At 37.6% G+C, this 19,574-nt stretch overlaps 1 protein-coding gene across 3 annotated transcripts in view; it reads left to right on the top strand.

The window, feature by feature from the left end:
• The window catches only part of UBE2K (ubiquitin conjugating enzyme E2 K), a 68,822-nt gene extending 50,455 nt beyond the window's left edge, over positions 1-18,367 (top strand). The window contains exons 5-7 of one of the 3 annotated variants that reach the window (XM_080648300.1): positions 9,775-9,874; positions 13,590-13,718; positions 13,986-18,367. In XM_080648300.1, the coding sequence (XP_080504426.1) occupies positions 9,775-9,874; positions 13,590-13,718; positions 13,986-14,060 (304 nt within the window). In that variant the 3' untranslated portion in view covers positions 14,061-18,367. The remainder of the gene's footprint in view (positions 1-9,774; positions 9,875-13,589; positions 13,719-13,985) is intronic. The other 2 variants (XM_080648301.1, XM_080648302.1) reach the window with 2 other exon arrangements.
• Positions 18,368-19,574: the final 1,207 nt, after the last annotated feature.

The following is a 19,574-nucleotide window of genomic DNA, read 5'->3' as shown; positions in this document are numbered from 1 at the left end:
GCACCATGATTCTGTTTTTAAGAAATGCAAGATAAGCCAAAACTATTTTATGATGATAGAAATTAGGACAGTGGTAGGGGTAGGTAAGGATTGCAAATGGGGAGGGGCACAAGTGAACCTTTAAAATATAAATATAAATATATATGTGTGTATATATATCTTTTTTTATTATTGATTTCAGGGGGGGGGGGGAGGGAGAGAGAGAGAGAGAGAGAGAGAGAGAGAGAGAAACATTGATGGGAGAGGATCATTGATTGGCCACCTCCTGCACACCACCTACTGGGGATCAAGCCCACAACCCTGGGCATGTGTCCTGACTGGGAATTGAACTGTGACCTCCTGGTTCATAGGTTGATGTTCAACTGGCTGGGCAGTTTTCAGATTTCTTTATTCAACTAATTCTTTTTTTTTTTTTTTTAATAAATCTTTATTCAGATTATTATAATTGTTTCTCCTTTTTCCCCCCATAGCTCCCCTCCACCCAGTTCCCAAACCACCTTCTACCCTTACCTTCCCCCCACTGTCCTCATCCATGGGTGTATGATTTTTGTCCAGTCTCTTCCTGAACCCCCCCACACCCCTTTCCCCCTGAGAATTATCAGTCCACTCCCTTTCTATGCCCCTGATTCTATTATATTCACCAGATTATTCTGTTCCTCAGGTTTTTAATTCACTTGATTTTTAGGTTCACTTATTGATAGATATGTATTTGTTGTTCATAATTTTTATCTTTACTTTTTTCTTCTTCCTCTTCTTTAAGAATACCTTTCAGCATTTCATATAATACTGGTTTGGTGGTGATGAACTCCTTTAGCTTTTTCTTATCTGTGAAGCTCTTTATCTGCCCTTCAATTCTGAATGATAGCTTTGCTGGGTAGAGTAATCTTGGTTGTAGGTTCTTGCTATTCATCACTTTGAAAATTTCTTGCCACTCCCGTCTGGCCTGCATAGTTTCTGTTGAGAAATCAGCTGACAATCGTATGGGTACTCCCTTGTAGGTAATTAACTGTTTTTCTCTTGCTGCTTTTAATATTCTCTCTTTGTCTTTTGCTCTTGGCATTTTAATTATGAGGTGTCTTGGTGTGGTCCTCTTTGGATTCCTTTTGTTTGGGATTCTGTGTGCTTCCTGGACTTGTAAGTCTATTTCTTTCACCAGGTGGGGGAAGTTTTCAGTCATTATTTCTTCAAATAGGTTTTCAGTATCTTGCTCTCTCTCTTCTTCTGGCACCCCCATAATTCTGATGTTGGTACACTTGAAGTTGTCCCAGAGTCTTCTTACACTATCTTCAACTTTTTGGATTTTTTTTTTTTTTGCTTTTTGCTTTTTCGGTTGAGTGTTTTTTGCTTCTTTGTATTTCAATTCTTTGACTTGATTCTTGTGTTCCTTTAGTCTGTTGTTGGGTCTCTGTATAATATTTTTTATTTCAGTCAATGTATGTTTAATTTCTAGTTGGTCCTTTTTCATATCTTCGAGGGTCTTGTTATATTTATCAGCCTTTTCTAGGATATTCTTGAAAAGCCTTATAACCGTGGTTTTGAATTCTATATCTAGTCGTTTGTTCTCCTCCATTTCTTTCGTTTGTGATCTGTTTCTTTGACGCCGCATTTTCACTGCTTCCCTGAGTTGGTAGGGTAGATTTGTGTGCTAGGTTTCCTATATGGCCCAGTGGGTCGGCCTCCCCAGTTAACCTGAGGTGGACACTCTTGGTGCACCCCTTTGTGGACTGTGTGTACAGCCTTGTTGTAGTTAAGTCTTGATTGTTGTTGGTATCACTGGGAGGAATTGACCTCCAGGCCAGTTGGCTGTAAGGATCAGCTGTGTCTATGCTGGGAGAAGTTCGGTGTTGGAGACAGCCTTATAGGATTAGACTTGCCAAATTGCAATAGCCTCTGTGCTCAGCTTGGATGGGGTGGAGTCTCAGGGCAGAGCAGACAGTCTTGGCTTCCAGTCAGCCCTGCCCTTGTGCGCATGCGCACCTGCAGACCTTTGCCTTCCCTGGCTCCCGAGTCTCCGCCCAAGAGTCCAGATTCCCCCCACAAGAGTGTGGGTCCCCAGTGGCTCACCTGGAACTGGGGTTCAGTGCAGTCAGAACTGGGCCTCAGTGCAGTCAGGAGCTTCTGACTCCCTTCCACTAGGGAAAGCCTGTGGCAACCTCCGCAGCCTTTGTGCGCACTGGCGCACGCGTCAGAACCCTGCCTGCCGGGGCTCCCCCGGGTCTCCCCCGGGTCTCCGAGTCTCCGGGTGCCTTTCTCTCTACCTGACAGTCCAGACGCCCCCTGTATGAGCCTGGGTCCACGGGGTTTCGCCCGGGACTGGGGTTCAGTGCGGTCGGGGGCTTCCTTCCCCCTTCCGCCAGAGAAAGTCAGCCAGGCTCTCAGCCGCCCTTCCCTCTGTGCGCACAAAGACCCTTTGCCGTACCTCCAATTCTCTGTGAGCTTTTTTCTTTCCTTCTAGTTGTAGAATTTTCACTCAGCCAGCTTTCCTGTGGTTCTGGATGGTGTCCGTTCTGTCTTTTAGTTTTAGTTTTGAAATTGTTGTGCGAGGCAGTAGTTTTTACATTTATATCTCAGGTGCTTACCTATGCTGCCATCTTGGTTTCTCTCCTCAACTAATTCTTAATGGTTTATAAATACCTCCCCAACATACTAATTATTATGAAGCATATTGAAAATGTACAACTTTTTCTCATTGAGATTGTTATAAATTGAATCTAAAGTTATAGTTCTAGATGTTTCCTTTCATTTTGAGGGCAAACAATAGAATCCCTTTTAACATGTTCACCGTTAGGTCTTTAACTTCCGCTTCTTGAAGTGATAACTCAAGAAGGTCTATAATAGTTTGTGAGTATCTTCCCAATAAAGACACTGCAAATAAAGGAAGTTGAAAGTATCCTATCTAATAAAAGAGTAATATGCAAATTGACCATCACACCAAGACAGAAGATGGCCGCCCCCAAGTGGTCAAAGATGGTTGCCCCCATGTGGACACAAGATGGCCTGCAGGGGAGGGCAGTTGTGGGAAGTTAGGGGTGACCAGGCCAGCAGAGGAGGGCAGTTTGGGGAGACCAGGCCAGCACAGGAGGGCAATTGGGGGGGACCCAGGCCTGCAGGGGAGGACAGTTGCGGGGGACCAGGCCAGCATTGGAGGGCAGTTGTGGGCGATCAGGCCATCAGGGAGGGCAGTTAGGGGTGACCGGGCCAGCCAAGGAGGGCTGTTGTGGGGGACCAGGACTGCAGGGGAGGGCAGTTGGGGGGGAGGACAGGCCAGCAGGGGAGGGCAGTTGGGGGGGCAGGCCTGCAGGGGAGGGCAGTTGGGAGCCAGTAGTCCTGGATTGCGAGAGGGATGTCCGACTGCCCGTTTAGGCCCTAAATGGGAAGTCGGACGTCCCTCAAGGGGTCCCAGATTGGAGAGGGTGCAGGCTGGGCTGAGGGACACCCCCCCACGCATGAATTTCGTGCACTGGGCTCCTAGTTTATAATAATAACTTACGAATCTCTAAGGGAAGAGTTTATCACTTAAGGTTTTTAAAATCTGTTTATAAAATATATATAACAAAAGTTATCATCTTAACTGTTGTTTTTAAATTGACATATAACATTGTAGTTTTAACTTTTTAAAATGTACAGTTGTGTAATAAGTATATTTACATTGTTATGCAACCAGTTTCTAGAATGTCGTCCCCCCACCCCCTTTTAATAAGACTTTATTTTTTAAAGCAGTTTTAGGTTCACAGCAAAATTGAGAGAAAGGTAGATATATTTCCCATATACTCCCTGCCTCCATAATACATGGATAGTCTACCCCATTATCAGCATCCTCCACCAGAGTGGTATGTTTGTTACAGTTGATGAACCTACATTGACACATCCCAATTACACAAAGTCCATAGTTTATATTATGGTTCACACTTGGTTTTGTACATTCTACGGGTTTGAAGAAATGTATAATGATATGTATCCATCATTATGATATACAGAGTGTTTTCGCTGCCCTGGAATTTATCTATGCTCTGCTTCTTCATTCCTCCACCCTATTCCTCTCCTCTCAGAACCCTTTTCATCTTGCAAAACTGAAACTTACTACCCATTTAGCTTCCCTTTCCCCCTTCTTCCAGCCCTGACAGCCACCATTCTACTTTCTTTCTCTATGAATCTTAGTGTTTGTCTTCTTATTCCTGGTTTCACTTAACACAATGTTCTTAGGATTCATCCACGTTGTAACATGTGTCAGATTTTTCTTCCTTTTTAAGGCTAAATAATATTCTATGGTGTGTTTTGTTTATTTGTTAGTTTTTTGAGGAATTGCCATGCTGTTTCTGTTGCATTCCCACCAATAGTGCAAAAGGATTCCAATTACTCCACATCCTCACCAACAACTGTTATTTTGGTAGTTGTTTTTTTTTTTTTTTATAGTAGTCATCCTAATGGGTTTGAGGAGATATTGTTTAAGTGATGTTAAACATCTTTTTTTTTTTTCAATTGATTTTGAAAGAGAGAAAGAGAAACATTGATTTGTTCCACTCATTTATGCATTCATTGGTTGACTCTTGTAAGTGCCTGACAAGACATCATCCTGCAACCTTGTTGTATTGGGCACACACTAACCAATTGCACAACCCAGCCCTGGCCGTTAAGCATCTTTTCATGTGCTTACCAGCTATTTGTGTGTCTTAATGGGAGAAATGTTTAAGTCCTTTCTCATTTTTTAAAAAGTTTTTTTGTTGTTGAATTGTAGGCATTCTTTATATTTCCAGATATTAACCCTTTATCAGATATATGATTTGCAAATATTTTCTGCTATTCTATGAGTTGCCTTTCACTCTATTGATTGTATCTTTTCCACAAAATGTACCCCCACACATACACACAGGAGTTTTTAACTTTCATGGAGTTGTATATAAATTTTTTTGTTTTTTCTTTTGTTTCTTGTGCTTTTGATGATGTCCAAAAAATGATTGCCAATTCAAGTATTATGAAGCTTTTCTAAGAGCTATGTTTTCTAAGAGCTTGATAATTTCAGCTCTTACATTTAGGGCTTTGATCCACTTTGAGTTAAGTTTTATATATGGTTTAAGGAAAGGGCCAATTTTATTCTTTTGAGAGCTCGTCAAGTTTTTAAATGTTTATTGCCTTATTGAGATATAAATGTATAAAGCTACCTTGTGGAGATACTAAGATTTTGCTGAGAATTGAATGGTTTTTATTTTACACTAGAGGCCTGGTGCATGAATTCATGCACCAGTGGGGTCCCTTGGCCTGGCCTGCGGGATTGGGCCGAAACCGGCCCTCCGACATCCCCTGAGGGATCCCAGATTGCTAGAGGGCGCAGGCCAGGCCAAGGGACCCCACCAGTGAACGATCAGGGCCGGGGAGGGACCGCAGGAGGGCTCCAGGATGTGTCTGGCCCGACTTGCTCAGTCCCAATCGGCTGGACCCCAGCAGCAAGCTAACCTACGGGTTGAAGCATCTGCCCCCTGGTAGTCAGTGCATATCCTAGCGAGCAGTTGAGTGACCTTAGCATATCATTAGCATATAGGATAGGATAGGATAGGATAGGATAGGATAGGATAGGATAGGATAGGATAGGATGGTTTTAATTTTTATTGTGAGTTAAAATATTTGTGAGTTTAACATTATTTAAAATGAAATAATTCCTCTGAGTGAATATTTTACTTCAGTATTCAAGTAAATTTCCTTCTATAAGAAACAATTGTATTAATTTAAAATTATATAAATTAGGATTTTTATTAAAATGATGTCATGTGTTTTTAAGTTAGGACACTTAAACAAGGCCATTGGGATATTAGAGTAATAACCAGCTTAACTTTGTATATATATTTCTGTGATATTTTGTATTTTTATCCTTCTTTGGGTAGTTTAAGTACACTTCAAGCTGGTATATTTAGGTAGCTTTTTTTTTTTTTTAAATCCTCACCCGAGGATATTTTTCCATTGATTTTTGGAGAGAGTGGGAGATGGAAAGACAGAGAGAGATACTGATGTGAGAGAAATACATTGATTGGTTGCCTCCTGCAATCACCCTGACACTTAGGGCCGGGGAGGAGCCTACAACCAAGGTATGTGCTCCTTGACAGGAACTGAACCCGGGACCCTTTGGTCAGTAGGCTGACACTCTACCCACTGAGCCAAACTGACTTGGGCTATTTAGGTAGCTTTACAACAAATATTCCATTATCTCTTTAAGTATATTTTTTATTGATTTCAGAGAGAGAAAGAGGGAGAGAGAAATAGAAACATCAATGAAAGAGAAACATGGATTGGCTGCGTCCTGCATGCCCCTACTGGGGATTGAACCTGCAACCCGAGCATGTGTACTGACTGGGAATCGAACCAATGTCCTCTTGGTTCCTGGGTTGATGCTCAACCACTTAGCCAGCACACCACCGGGTTATCTAGGTAGTTTTTGTTTAGTTTAGTTTATATTTTTATTTTAGAGAGGAAGGGAGAGGGGGAGAGAGATAGAAACATCAATGATGAGAGAGAATCATTGATTGGCTGCCTCCTGCAGGTTCCCTCCTGGGGATCAAGCCTGCAACCCAGGCATGTGCCCTTGGCGGTAATCAAACCTGGGACTCTTCCGTCTGCAGGCCAAAGCTCTATCCATTGAACCAAGCCAGCTAGGGCATCTAGGTAGTTTTTGATGTGCATGTGCCTGTAAACATTTTCTTTAAAATTACCAGAGCATAAAATGAAATTACAGTAGTGAACTTCTAATTAAGAAATATTCCAACCTTGTTATGGTGATAATGACAGGACAGCAATGAACATTTAAGGACTAAATTTGTATTGTTTATGCTTTGACATCTGTCTTAAAAGAATATTGTCCATATAAAGATGTTAGAACTGTTGATTGAAAAGAACTTGTGTAAACTTTAGGAAATTTTAAAGCTTAGTCTAGAGAAGCACTTTCTATTTTCCCAGCTCTATTTCAGAAATAGAAATTTCTATTAGATAAGACTATATAATGGTTTTAAAATCCTATTCTCTTTTTAATACTAGTTTAGCATTTCAGCCAATTTTTAGCATAACCAGTATTTTCTTTTTCCTGTGGCTTCTCTAAAAGGATAAATTAGATTAATAAAGATTTACCCTGGTAACATTTTAAAGAACAATGTATAAATTTTTCTCTAGTATATAAAATATAGACATACAAATGTGATATTTATTTTATCGGTTTAGAATAGCCTTTCTCAATGAGCTTAATCTGTAATGCACTGAAGCAGTATTTCTGAAAGATTATCATACTTCAGAATCACTTGGAGTACCTGTTAAACCACCCCAGAGTTTCTAATTCAGTAGGTCTGGGATAAGGCTGAAAATTTTAATTTCTTACAAGTTCCCAAGTGCTACCGATGTTACTAGTTGGTGAAAGCATACTTTGTTATACTCACTGCCTTAAGACATCATCCATTCTTGGTAATAAGTTATTTTGTCTTCTAAACATCTAGGATGGTATTATTTATATATTATCCTGGGGAAATTGAGAAAACAGTCACTTAGTCATTTTCTCTTTGTGTGGTTGAAATGAAGACCCCCAACTGAAAAGAAGTATTTTAGAATGATATAATTAGTGTGGTGAAAATGGGCATATATTGTTTAATATCTTCAGGATCTTAAATATTTCACTATTATGCTTACATTTATAAACATTTCTATATTAATATTTAACAGAAATGCTATGAATCCTTGCTCGTTAGGTAGATACCATTTTCTAGATACATATTTGCTTTATAAATACATTTAGAAGCAAGTGAAGTCAGCAGTCGCCAACCGGTGGTCCGTGGACCACCTGGTGGTCCGTGAGGTCCGAAAGGTTGGTGACCACTGAATTAAGTGATATATTTTAAGCAAAAACTTGCTCTATTTCAGAATGCTAAGGAATCTTTTCAGACTTTTTAAAAAATATATTTTATTGATTTTTTTTATAGAGGGGGAGGGAGAGGGAGAGAGAGTCAGAAACATCGATGAGAGAGAAACATCAATCAGCTGCCTCCTGCACACCCCCCACTGGGGATGTGCCCACAACCAAGGTACATGCCCTTGACCGGAATCAAACCTGGGACCCTTGAGTCCGCAGGCCGATCGATGCTCTATCCACTAAGCCAAACTGGCTAGGGCCAGCCTTTTTTTTTTTAATCCTCACCCAAGGATCTGTTTCCATTGATTTTTTTAAAAAAAAAAAAAAATATTTTGTAATTTTTCTAATTACTTTTTGTTGTTGTTAATCCTCACCCGAGGACTTTTTTTTTTTTTTTTTTTTCGTTGAATTTTAGAGAGAGTGGAAGGTACGGGGAGAGACAGAGAGAAACATGATAGAGAGACAACATTGATTGGTTGCCTCCCACCCTTGTCCCAACCAGGGCCAGGGATCGAGCCTGCAACTGACTTACGTGCCCTTGACCAGAATCACAGCCAAATCGGCTAGGGCTTCCATTGATTTTTAAACAGAGAGGAAAGAAGTCAGGGAGGGATAGAGAGAGATTGGTTGCCTCCTGCATGCGCCCTGGCCCTGACCTGGGGATCTTGGATCCGAGGGCCATGGCTCTAACCACTGACTCAAACAGGCCAGGGCTTTAATTTAATTTAATTTAATTTTTTACTATTTATTTTTTATTGATTTCATAGAGAAAGGAAGAGGGAGAGAGATAGAAACATCAATGATGAGAGCTAATCATCGATCATCTGCCTCCTGCACGTTCTCCTACTGGGGATCATTCCCAGAAACCTGGGCATGTGGCCTGACCAAAAATCGAACTGTCACCTCCTGGTTCATGGGTTGATGCTCAACCACTGAGCCACATCTGCTGGGCGAGGCTTTCTTAAAAGTAAAAGATATGTGCTTGATGATGTCTTATTTGGTTTTAGAGTGCCATTGAAACTAAGTTCTGCATATTAGTATATCACTTTATTTTTACTTTATGTCTAGAGAAATGGGTAGGAAATGAGTCAGTGGATACAGCTTATCTGAAGATATTAGTAATAAAAAAACAAAGCCAGTTCAAGACAGTTTGAATTGTCTTAAGAAATGGAATGACCCACAGAGAGAGAGAAACTTCAATTTAAAAAACATCAATCAGCCCTAGCCGGTTTGGCTCAGTGAATAGAGCTTCGGCCTGCAGACCGAAGGGTCCCGGGTTCGATTCTGGTCAAGGGCACATGCCCGGGTTGTGGACTTGATCCCCAGTAGGGGGCGTGCAGGAGGCAGCCAACCCATGATTCTCTCTCATCATGGATGTTTCTATCTCTCTCTCCCTCTCCCTACCTCTCTGAAATCAATAAAAATATTTTTTTAAAAAGAAGAAACATCAATCAGACTTAGCTGGTTTGGCTCAGTGGATAGAGCGTCAGCCCATGGACCGAAGGGTCCCGAGTTCGATTTTGGTCAAGGGCACCTACCTCAGTTGCAGGCTTCTCCCTGGCCAGGCCCTGTTCAGGGCGTGTGCAGGGCGCGTGTTTCTCTCACATGGATATATCTACCTTTCCCTTTCTCTTCCACTCTCTAAAAAACAATGGAAAAATATCCTCAGGTGAGTATTAAAAACAAAAAGAAATAGAAAGACTCAGTCATTGTAAGGAAGAAAAAAATACAGTACACAAATATGTAATTAGAAATTCTATGACTTAATTATATAATTAAGATAAAGCCTGGGTTACTTTTCACTCCAGTAGTTATGTTTTATTCAGAAAACATCTACTTTGCTTTTGTCATGTGGAGCATTCTTTAACTTGATCTTTTCCTATTTTTAATTTTAGGGCAGCAGCAATGACTCTCCGCACGGTATTATTGTCATTGCAAGCACTATTGGCAGCTGCAGAACCAGATGATCCACAGGATGCAGTAGTAGCAAATCAGGTATGATAGCTGCTTCTTTTGAAAGACGCATATATATTTATCTTTTAGTCTCTACGTTAGTGGTTTTCATTGTTAACATATGAGCATACTTCTATCAAACCTAAATTTGGAAATGGTTTCCTTTCTTGCAATAAGGTTATTTTGTCAGATATAATAGTGAAAAGTTAGTTGTTTCTTTTTTAATCTGAAAAGATAATTTCTTGTTTTTTAACATATTAGCTTAACACATTAAGCGCCCTGTCAGTCACCAGTGACTGACACTATACTTTCCATCCAGAAGACAAAACAGGCTGAGCGCTTAACGTGTTAATTGGGTATATGGTAGACTTTTTAAACATATTATAAAATTTTTCAAACAAATAATGTTAACAGAATTAGAGTGAACATCCATATACCTACCTAACCTATATTCTATGATTAACATTTGCCTACATGTACTTTATCATGTGTGTATCCATTTATCTGTCCCTCCATTAAGTGATGAGCCCTTCTTTATGATAATTTTAACCAGCTCTGTGGCACTGAAGTGGCATGGTAAAGTTTACCAAAGTGACCTTATAATTGCCAAATGAAATATTTTTTAGTTTTGATCTTCAAGAAAGAGGATATCGCCGAAACCGGTTTGGCTCAGTGGATAGAGCGTCGGCCTGCGGACTGAAGGGTCCCAGGTTCGGTTCCGGTCAAGGGCACATACCTTGGTTGCAGGCACATCCCCAGTGGGGGGTGTGCAGGAGGCAGCTGATCGATGTTTCTCTCTCATCGATGTTTCTAGCTCTTTATCCCTCTCCTCTCTCTTCCTCTCTGTAAAAAATTAATAAAATATATAAAAAAAAAAAAAAAGAAAGAGGATATCAAATTATAGTCAGACTGTTTTTGTAAGTAATATCTTATTGGAATACAGCCACACCTGTTAGATTACTTTCTAGCTACAAGTGGTAGAGTTGAATAGTTGTGACAAAGACAGTATGGTTTGAAGGCCTGAAATAATTATTATCTGGTCTTTAAAGAAAGTTTGCCAACTTCTATCTAAACCATTAGGATTGATTTTTCACATAGAAATTTTTTCTTCGCTTGATTTCTGAAATAACAGTTCTCTTTTATCTTCATAGTTGTAGTCGTTCCTTCTTAGTTCCCACAATTATTTCTCTTCTTTCTCTTCCCTTTTAAATACAGTTTCTTGGTTCTGATATATACACTTACTTGGATGATCATATCCACACTGATTCACCATCTGTATATTGATGAAACGTTCAGGCTAGACCTTTCTCCTGAGCCCAAGAACCAATTTGGAACTGGATAGCTCTGTCTGAATGTTCCATGAATACCTCAGCATAGCATTCCCAAAACTGAATGCAGAATCTTAAATCCTGCAAACTCGTCTATCTTTCTATGATACCATCATCAATTTAGTTAAGTATCCAAGTCACAGTTTTGGAATTCTTCTCTAGGTATTTTTTTCTCTTGTTGATTCTCTTCCCAGTATCTGTCTGTCATCATGCTTCTCTGATTGCTGCAGTACAGATTTTTTAAATTTCCTCATTTCTAATGCTGTGATAGAACCTAACTCCCCTTCCTCAGCCTCTTCCTTCCCCCATGTTCTACATTGATACCAGTTAGCCTTATAAAATGCAAATCTTATTTTACTTGACTACTAAAAACCTATTAGCTCTATCACCTGCTTGGTAAGTCTCAATTCTTTTTTTTTTAAGATTTTTTTTATTGATTTCAGAGAGGAAGGAAGAGGGAGAGAGATATAGAAACATCAGTGATGAGAGAGAATCATTAATTGTCTGCCTCCCTGGGGATCGAGCCCGCAACCCGGGCATGTGCCCTTTACTGGAATCAAACCCGGGACCCTTCAGTTCACAGGCCCCCGTTCTGTCCACTGAGCCAAACTGGCTAGGGCAATAAGTCTCAATTCTTGAGCTTGCAGAGTTCCTCCATGATTTGAACTATCTACATACTCAGCTTAATTCCCTAAATTCTTATTGTTCCTCAACCTCATGCTTTTTCAAGATGCATTTCTACATGTCATTTTACCCAATCTGCCATGTTTCTTCTACCTCAGGAAATTATTTGTTTGCTAATCCTCACCTGAGGATATTTTTCCATTGACTTTTAGAGAAGGTGGGGGCGGGACACAGAGAGAGAAACATCGCTAAGAGAGAGAGACACACACACACATTGGATTGGTTGCCTCTAGAACTGCCTGACTGGGGCCGGGGATCGAGCCTGTAACTGATGTAAGTGCCCTTGATCAGAGTCCAACCCAGGACTCTTTAGTCCTCACCCAAGGGTTAGAGAGAGAGAAACATTGATCACTTGCCTCCTGTATGCACCCCAACCAGGAATAGAACTCATGCCCCTTTTTTGGTGTCAAGGACGACTCTGCAACCAACTGAACCACACCGGTCAGGGCTACATGATGAAACTTTTCCTCTTAGCAAGCTTCTCTTTTCTCTTGAAAAGTTGTTCACTCCTTGTTTTATGTATATTCTTGTTAAAATATTCTATTTGTCTCTGAGTGCTTAGAATTATGGTTTTACATGTTATATATATATATATGCTATCTATTCATTTTTGGTACTTAGAAGCATAGCCTGAGTCCCAGCTTTGGTTTCCTATTTAGTGGTGAGGCGGACTCAAAGATTTCTTCTAGCTCCTAAAACAAGCCAATAATTTGACTTATTTCCTTGTTAAGAATTAATATTAGAGCCCTAACCGGTTTGGCTCAGTGGATAGAGCGTTGGCCTGTGGACTGAAGGGTCCCAGGTTCGAATCCGGTCAAGGGGCATGTACCTTGGTTGCGGGCACATCCCCAGTGCGGGATGTGTGAGAGGCAGCTGATCGATGTTTCTCTCTCATCGATGTTTCTATCTCTCTATTCCTCTCCTTTCCACTCTGTAAAAAATCAATAAAAAAAAAAAAAGAATATTAGAAAACATATTTATCATTTTAAATATAACAAAATCTCGGTGTTAAAATATTAAAGATGTATAAAATACTTCTGAAAGAAAGTGAATTCACAGTTATTTTAAATGTGTACTTAGCTTTATTAAATAATGGAATATTTGAGAATAAATTTCTCTCTTTTCAATCCATATGGGAAGTTTTATCCTTTACAAGTGTTGTATGGTAAGTTCATAATCATCTCAAAACATGTGATATAAGTTAGGCTTTGCACTTGTGTTTTTCTTTTTTTAAAATCTTTATTGTTGATATATGGGTTTTTCTTAAATCGCTATACACTGATACTGCTCTAGCAAAACAGTAAAGTCCAGGTGTATATTCTAGCTGAGCTGTGGTTAATTAATGTCCATGTTATTTTAGAAACTAGTAATTTTTTTTTTTTTTAGAAACTAGTAATTCTATTTAGTTGTATAATATTTGCCCTACACAGTATTTAGAACTATCTCTAATTAGAAACAATCTCTAACACCTCACTTGACTTAGTATTAGTTTTCTACTACTTACATTTGTTGAAATTGGAGCTCAGAGTTGATAAATGTTATTTGTCTTTGTTTTTCTTTCATCTATATAACTTATGAATTCTAGCTTATGTTATAATAATGTTACAGTTTGTTTGCAGTAGAGAGAGAATCAGTAACATTTAAAACCTATATTAGTTTTATTTAGAAAAAGCAGGTTATTAGGCAGAAATTAGCTAGTTATAACTCTATTGTCATGTCAATCAATTTTTTTTCTTCTCATGTAGTACAAGCAAAATCCTGAAATGTTCAAACAGACAGCTCGACTCTGGGCACATGTGTATGCTGGAGCACCAGTTTCTAGTCCAGAATACACCAAAAAAATAGAAAACCTGTGTGCTATGGGCTTTGATAGGGTAAGTAACACAAAGGCATGCTGATTTTGATATAGTCATTGATTTTAAATGCAGCAAGTTCTTGGCTGACAGAATTGCTTCAAAAATACTCTAAATTTAGTTTTGATATATGAACTTTTTGTTTTTAAAAATCAATGCACAAGTGCAATGCAACATAAAGATAAACAAAAACTAGGTGTGGTTTCTAAATACAAAGACAGGGAGTGATTTAAGATATTTCCTTGAGATTTGATTTTTTTTTTTTTGTCCCCCTTTTTATTTCTACAGAATGCTGTAATAGTGGCCTTGTCTTCAAAATCATGGGATGTAGAGACTGCAACAGAATTGCTTCTGAGTAACTGAGGCAGAATGAGAGAGCTGCTGATATAGTCAAGCTTGCCCCTTCTTGAGGAGCCTCAACATCTGTTATTTTTAGGATTCTGCATAGATTTCTTTTAAACTGGCATTCTTGCCTAATGATGTTATCTAGGCACCATTGGAGACTGAAAAAAAAAACATCCCTGCTCTGTAAATAAAGCTAATTAAACGTCTGTGTAAATTTAAAAAGGGGAAATACTTTAATTTTTTTTCTTAATAGTGTAAAAATTCTTTGAGCTAAGCGAAACCATGGAAAAAACATGCTACTTTAGTATTTAGCAGTGTACCAGAATAGCAAGAGTTTGCTTCAGGGTTTTGTTGAATAATTAAGGTAATATTTTGAGTGTGTCAGGACCATTCAAGTTGTTGGTGTTGCATCACAGCTACCTTAACTGTTTTTAACATGGATCCTCTGTGCCTGTGAATTTACTTGCATGCTTGTACTTGACTTCTTAAGATGGGTAGCTGAAAAGACCACCATTTTAAGCATTTGAGAATTCTTAAACTTGAGATTTATCTAGAATGAAGATGGTGACCTCTTCAGAGCCTTTTTGTCCTGGTCAGCAGACTGGGACACTATATTTATTTTTCCTCTCTTACCACACACAGCTAATATCCTAATAGTAAATTCTCTGGGAAATGTGCTGAAGGACAGTATCCCTTGCTTCATTTTTTTTAGGTTGTCCATATGGAATGTTATGTCACAGTTCTTTACTCTTAAAAACGTTCCTATGTTAAGTAATAATGTAAAGATGGAGCTGCCAATTTTGTTTCTCTTGCAAAATCAGTAAATACTTGATGTTGCAGAATTCCCAAGATTTAATAATAAAAGAACCCAACTTAGTTTTTCAAGTGAATTTGACATCTATTTTTAAGCTGATGAAGTTTTTCTTTGAGAACTCGAAAAGATGAAATAAACCAACTGCAGTTTTTTAGCCTAATTTTGGCTTTATAGAGATTGCTTTATCAGATACTTTAAAAGTCACTCTTGCTTGCATTTCCCCCTATTTACCCATGAAAGCTGTGTTGGTGTTTAACTGTACATACTTCAGATGCACATAGGAATAGAAATGTGTTATAAATCTAGCTTTCTTTATGATGTTTCTGATAATACGAAAATTGAAAACTTTACCTTCTCTTGTACATATAGTCAGATTTTCTGTGTATTAAACTTACATTTCATTCTAAATTCTAAAGTTTGAAAATTTTTAGTTTTGCAAGTTCAAACACTAATGTGACCATTTTATGAAGGTTGAAATGGATTTATGCAGGCAGTTCTATGCATAGAAACACGGTTCTTATTAAATTTCCAGGACAGTGCAAATAATAAAAATGTAATGGAATTAATTAAAGCAAGGCTGTATATTGAAAGTCCTATTATAAAAGGTTTGCTTTCTTCAAGTGTTATTTATCCTAAATTATAATTGTTAAGTGTTTGGAAAATAATTTTAAACCATAAATTCAGCATAATTTCATTGACATCTCAATAATCTTAGAAGCAATAAAAGAACCATTGTTAAATATATTGTAACGTTAAAGATGTGAAGGTTCTTCCAAAAACTTGTAAGGCTTTCCTAGTCAATAGTAAACTCTACTAGTAGATATTATTGCATACTAAACACAAGTTGCTGTTTTTTTCCCTATATGTTTGCTTAAACATAAATTTCTTTATACAATCACCTCCTTTAATTGTTGTAGTTTAGTTTCTTTCTAAAGATGCCAAAGGAAACAAAAATTTTTCTTTATTTATTTTAAATAACTAATACCTTGTACTTTTCTTTATATTTTGAAGTAAGGTTGGAATTATGTGAAAATGTGGACAGTTTTGTTGCATTGTTGGTTAGAATTTTTTTTAAGTGTAGGGCAGCTTGGTAATATATTTGGATTATTTTAAATATCAAACATCTACCCAGTTTACTATTTGCCTATGTTTTCAGGGTATTTAATTGTCCTGTGGTTAGACAAAGGAGAGAGCTCAGAGGTTACTTAAACGTCAAGCATTACTTAGCTCTGGGAGGCAGCTATACCTTGCCTTTGACTTTTATGCACATTAGCCCATGGGGTATCTGTTCATCTAACTATAATTCAACATCCCAGTGCCCAGGAGATTGAAAAGTAAAACATTTGGTTTGAGAGGTTCTCCATAATGGATTTTTCATTTCAAAATTTATTTACCTCATTTTCATTTAATGTGATAATTCTTCTTTCTGGAACACTGTCATCCTATTTTGTTTTTTTCATATTTCTCTATAGGTGGATTTATTTTCCTAAACAAAGAAATTAAAGCAGTTTCTTTTTTCCTCTTGTCTTTTATATATGTTTAGAAGAAGGACACTAAAAGTACAGGTCTAGGTAAAAGGTACCCTGGTAAAAATTATTTTTATAATTCTGTTTTTTTGTGATTTTCCAGTTTTTTTAAATTAAAGGCCTCAAAAATAATGGTTAAAAAATATATATTTAGTGATGTCCTATTTACAGCAGGCAGATTTGCTAGAAGTCAACTGATACTCCAGCAGGCTTTTGTTGTAATCAAATCTATTCCATGAGTATGTGCCTGACTTTTAAAACAACAAATAATTGTATAATATTTCAGTACAGATTACTGAAAGAATGAATAGCTATTTGTGACCCAAATAAGTATATAGTAAGTAGTTTATAAATATTTGAAGAAATTGTACTAAATTAGATGCTCTGAGTTAGCTCCCACAAATGTTTGGAATTGTGACTATGGTTTACTTAAACACAACACATTCAATTTTATAAATATGTTTGGATTCTGGGTATTTTGCTTTTAAGAAGAATAATCTAGGAAATGAAAGTAAGGCTGATTGGGGGGGGCTGTTTTTTCACATTTGTGGTTGTTGGTGACGCTTAAAACTATGCAAACTAATTTTTTTAAGTATCCAAGAGAATTGGCAGTTCGGTGGATATTGCTTACTTATGCACTACAGAATGTAGCATATCATGTTACTGTTTAGGCTGCTTAATAAGTTTATCAATGTGAAAGTAGATCTTGGCTATAAGTTTACACCTGATTTGAGCTTTTAAAACTCAGCAATAGGAGTAAGATAACGTTTCCACAATCTTGTAGCAACAGAGGAAAGAAAGCATTTTGTTGTTTCAAAGATTTCAGATAAATTTGGGCAGGGAAGAGTTGGAGCCAGGTTTACTTGTACATAGATGGAAACAATGTTTGGATATGAAAAAGGAAGCCGTCTGTTTACAGTTAACTTTATTTCATGGACTTTTACAAAATGATGTATTACACTTTTTCTAGTTCAAGAAATTTCAATTCCAGGGTACAAACCATTGATTTAAGAATTTTGCATTTCTATTCTTTTAGTACCAGTTTAAAATAATGCTTAATACCAGCTCTTTGCTATCACTAGGGAAGAAGGCAACTTGAAGTATTTACTGATAAATAGCCTTTTCCCCAAATGTGACTTTTCTGCAGTGTCTACATAGTATGTCACATGTTCTATTTGCACTGCTGCAACATGGATCAAAAATCTTGTGGCACGGGTAGGGGAATGTCAGTATCTCTCTTGTCCTGTTCTCTTACCGCTTTGTTGGACTGATCTACCCTCATAAACCTGTGATCATCACCTAAATGTAAGTTGAGAATGTGTCACCTTTTGCTTGGTTATTTTAACCATGCTGCTATATATATAATCAGGTGTGACACAGTTTATCAGTTTGGTTCTAGTGGGTGGGTGGATATAAATCATTGCACTGTGCTGTTAACCAATCCTTGTGTGCTTGCTGTTACCTACTTTTTACAGGCATCATAATAAAAGCTAGACTATTTCTTTTGGGGGGAAAGAGACTTATTTAATGTAATTTAAAGACTTTTCCAATAGAAAATGAAATACTATTGAAAATAATATCTATTTTTTAGCTTTCAGCAATTGATGGTGCTTTGTTGTGGTGTCTGCTGGAAGTTTACTGCCATTGTAGGGATTCTCATTAACCTCACTAAGAAAGAACCTTGCTTGTTAGCTTCTCTAGATCTCTATTCTAAACCATCTGTTAGTGATGATAAATCTGTAGGAGGGTCTATCCTAAGCCGTTAACTTCCTGTATGGGGAAAGTGGGTGGGTTACCAGAAAGACCATGAAGCAGGGCGGGCTGTGGGGGGAGGGTTGGGTATTTGTCTTGAGAATTAAAACTACGAAACACTTTTGTACACAACTGATTTTTTAAAAAAAATAAACACATTTTTAAAGATGTTGAATTTTTTTTCCCCCCTTACTGGGAATTCTTAATAATAAATGCATGCATGTTTTCCCCTGAAAATGGTTTATATCTTCTTTCTGGGTATTCATCTATGGACAGGCGGTTAAGCCTCCACATTACTTTAAACAAGAAAAAGAAGCAGGTAGCGGTTTCTCCTAGACAAGTTTCAAAATGATGAGCATATGATGATAGATGCAATAAATTATATTGGGTCTGAATTTAAAAATGAGTTGAAATTGTTTCATTCTAATTAAAATTATTTGAAAATAGACATTATTTAAGTTCTAATTAAAAAATTAGCATAATCCAGAGTGAGTATTGAAAGTAATTTTGTTTGTTCTGTTTTCATAGTGCACACAAATCTTTCTGGAAAGATTGACTATTACCATAGAAAGGACTCTGAATTGTTTCAGAAAGTCCTGGATCACTATCCTTGGGTTACCCCTGCCTCCATTAGTAATGATAATTAGAAGAGCTCATATTGATTAGGATTTGTACTAGTTATTTTACATAGCAAACTGATTATTACTTTGTATCTCTAGGGCATTCATAACGAGCTTTCAGCAGTCATGAGTTTCTCTGACCTGGAAATGGAATTGCTCCTGAATGGAATACCAATATGAAGTGCTCTTTTCATGGAGCAAGCTGGTTCTTTTCATATTAAAAATCAAGGATACCAAGTGGAATTCAAGTGAGCTCTCATGCCAATCCCCAGCAAAGAATGGTCAGATTTAAAGGGCAGTAAACACTTGGTACATGTTTTGATTCGATCATCAAAGATTTAAAGATTTTCAGTGAATAACATGAATTCTCTAATAAAGCTTTTAGGAGTATGTCCTATAGCAATATACTATCTATGTATGCATGTAATGTTCATTTCATTAGTATTTGCATTACGTTGATAGATGAATGAACTGTCCTAACCAATATTGAGGAACAGGGTTAATGAGAGTCCACTAGTATCTTCTAACCATATTTATAGAATTTTAAGGAAAAGGGGACCTTTTCTCCCTAGTTTTTTAAAATCCTTTAAAAAATAAATGAGTTGGATATCCAGAGTCACAGGTTATTTTTGATAGAAGTCTCATAATACTTCTATTTATATGTGCCTACTAAACTTGGTAGCATTTTCAACTCTAAAATATTATTTTTGTTTTTGTTTTTTCTTAAAGATAGGAAATGTGGAGGGATCATTTGCAAGCATGAAAAGGAAAACCCAGTTCAGGTGGGAGTGAGGTCTTCAAGAAAAGTACCCAAACCAGT

The sequence above is a fragment of the Plecotus auritus genome (assembly GCF_963455305.1).
Source record: "Plecotus auritus genome assembly, chromosome: 1".
In the NCBI taxonomy this organism is placed as follows: Eukaryota; Metazoa; Chordata; class Mammalia; order Chiroptera; family Vespertilionidae; genus Plecotus; species Plecotus auritus.
The sequence above is the reverse complement of the archived record's forward strand: the minus strand, read 5'-3'. Positions and strand labels throughout refer to the sequence as shown.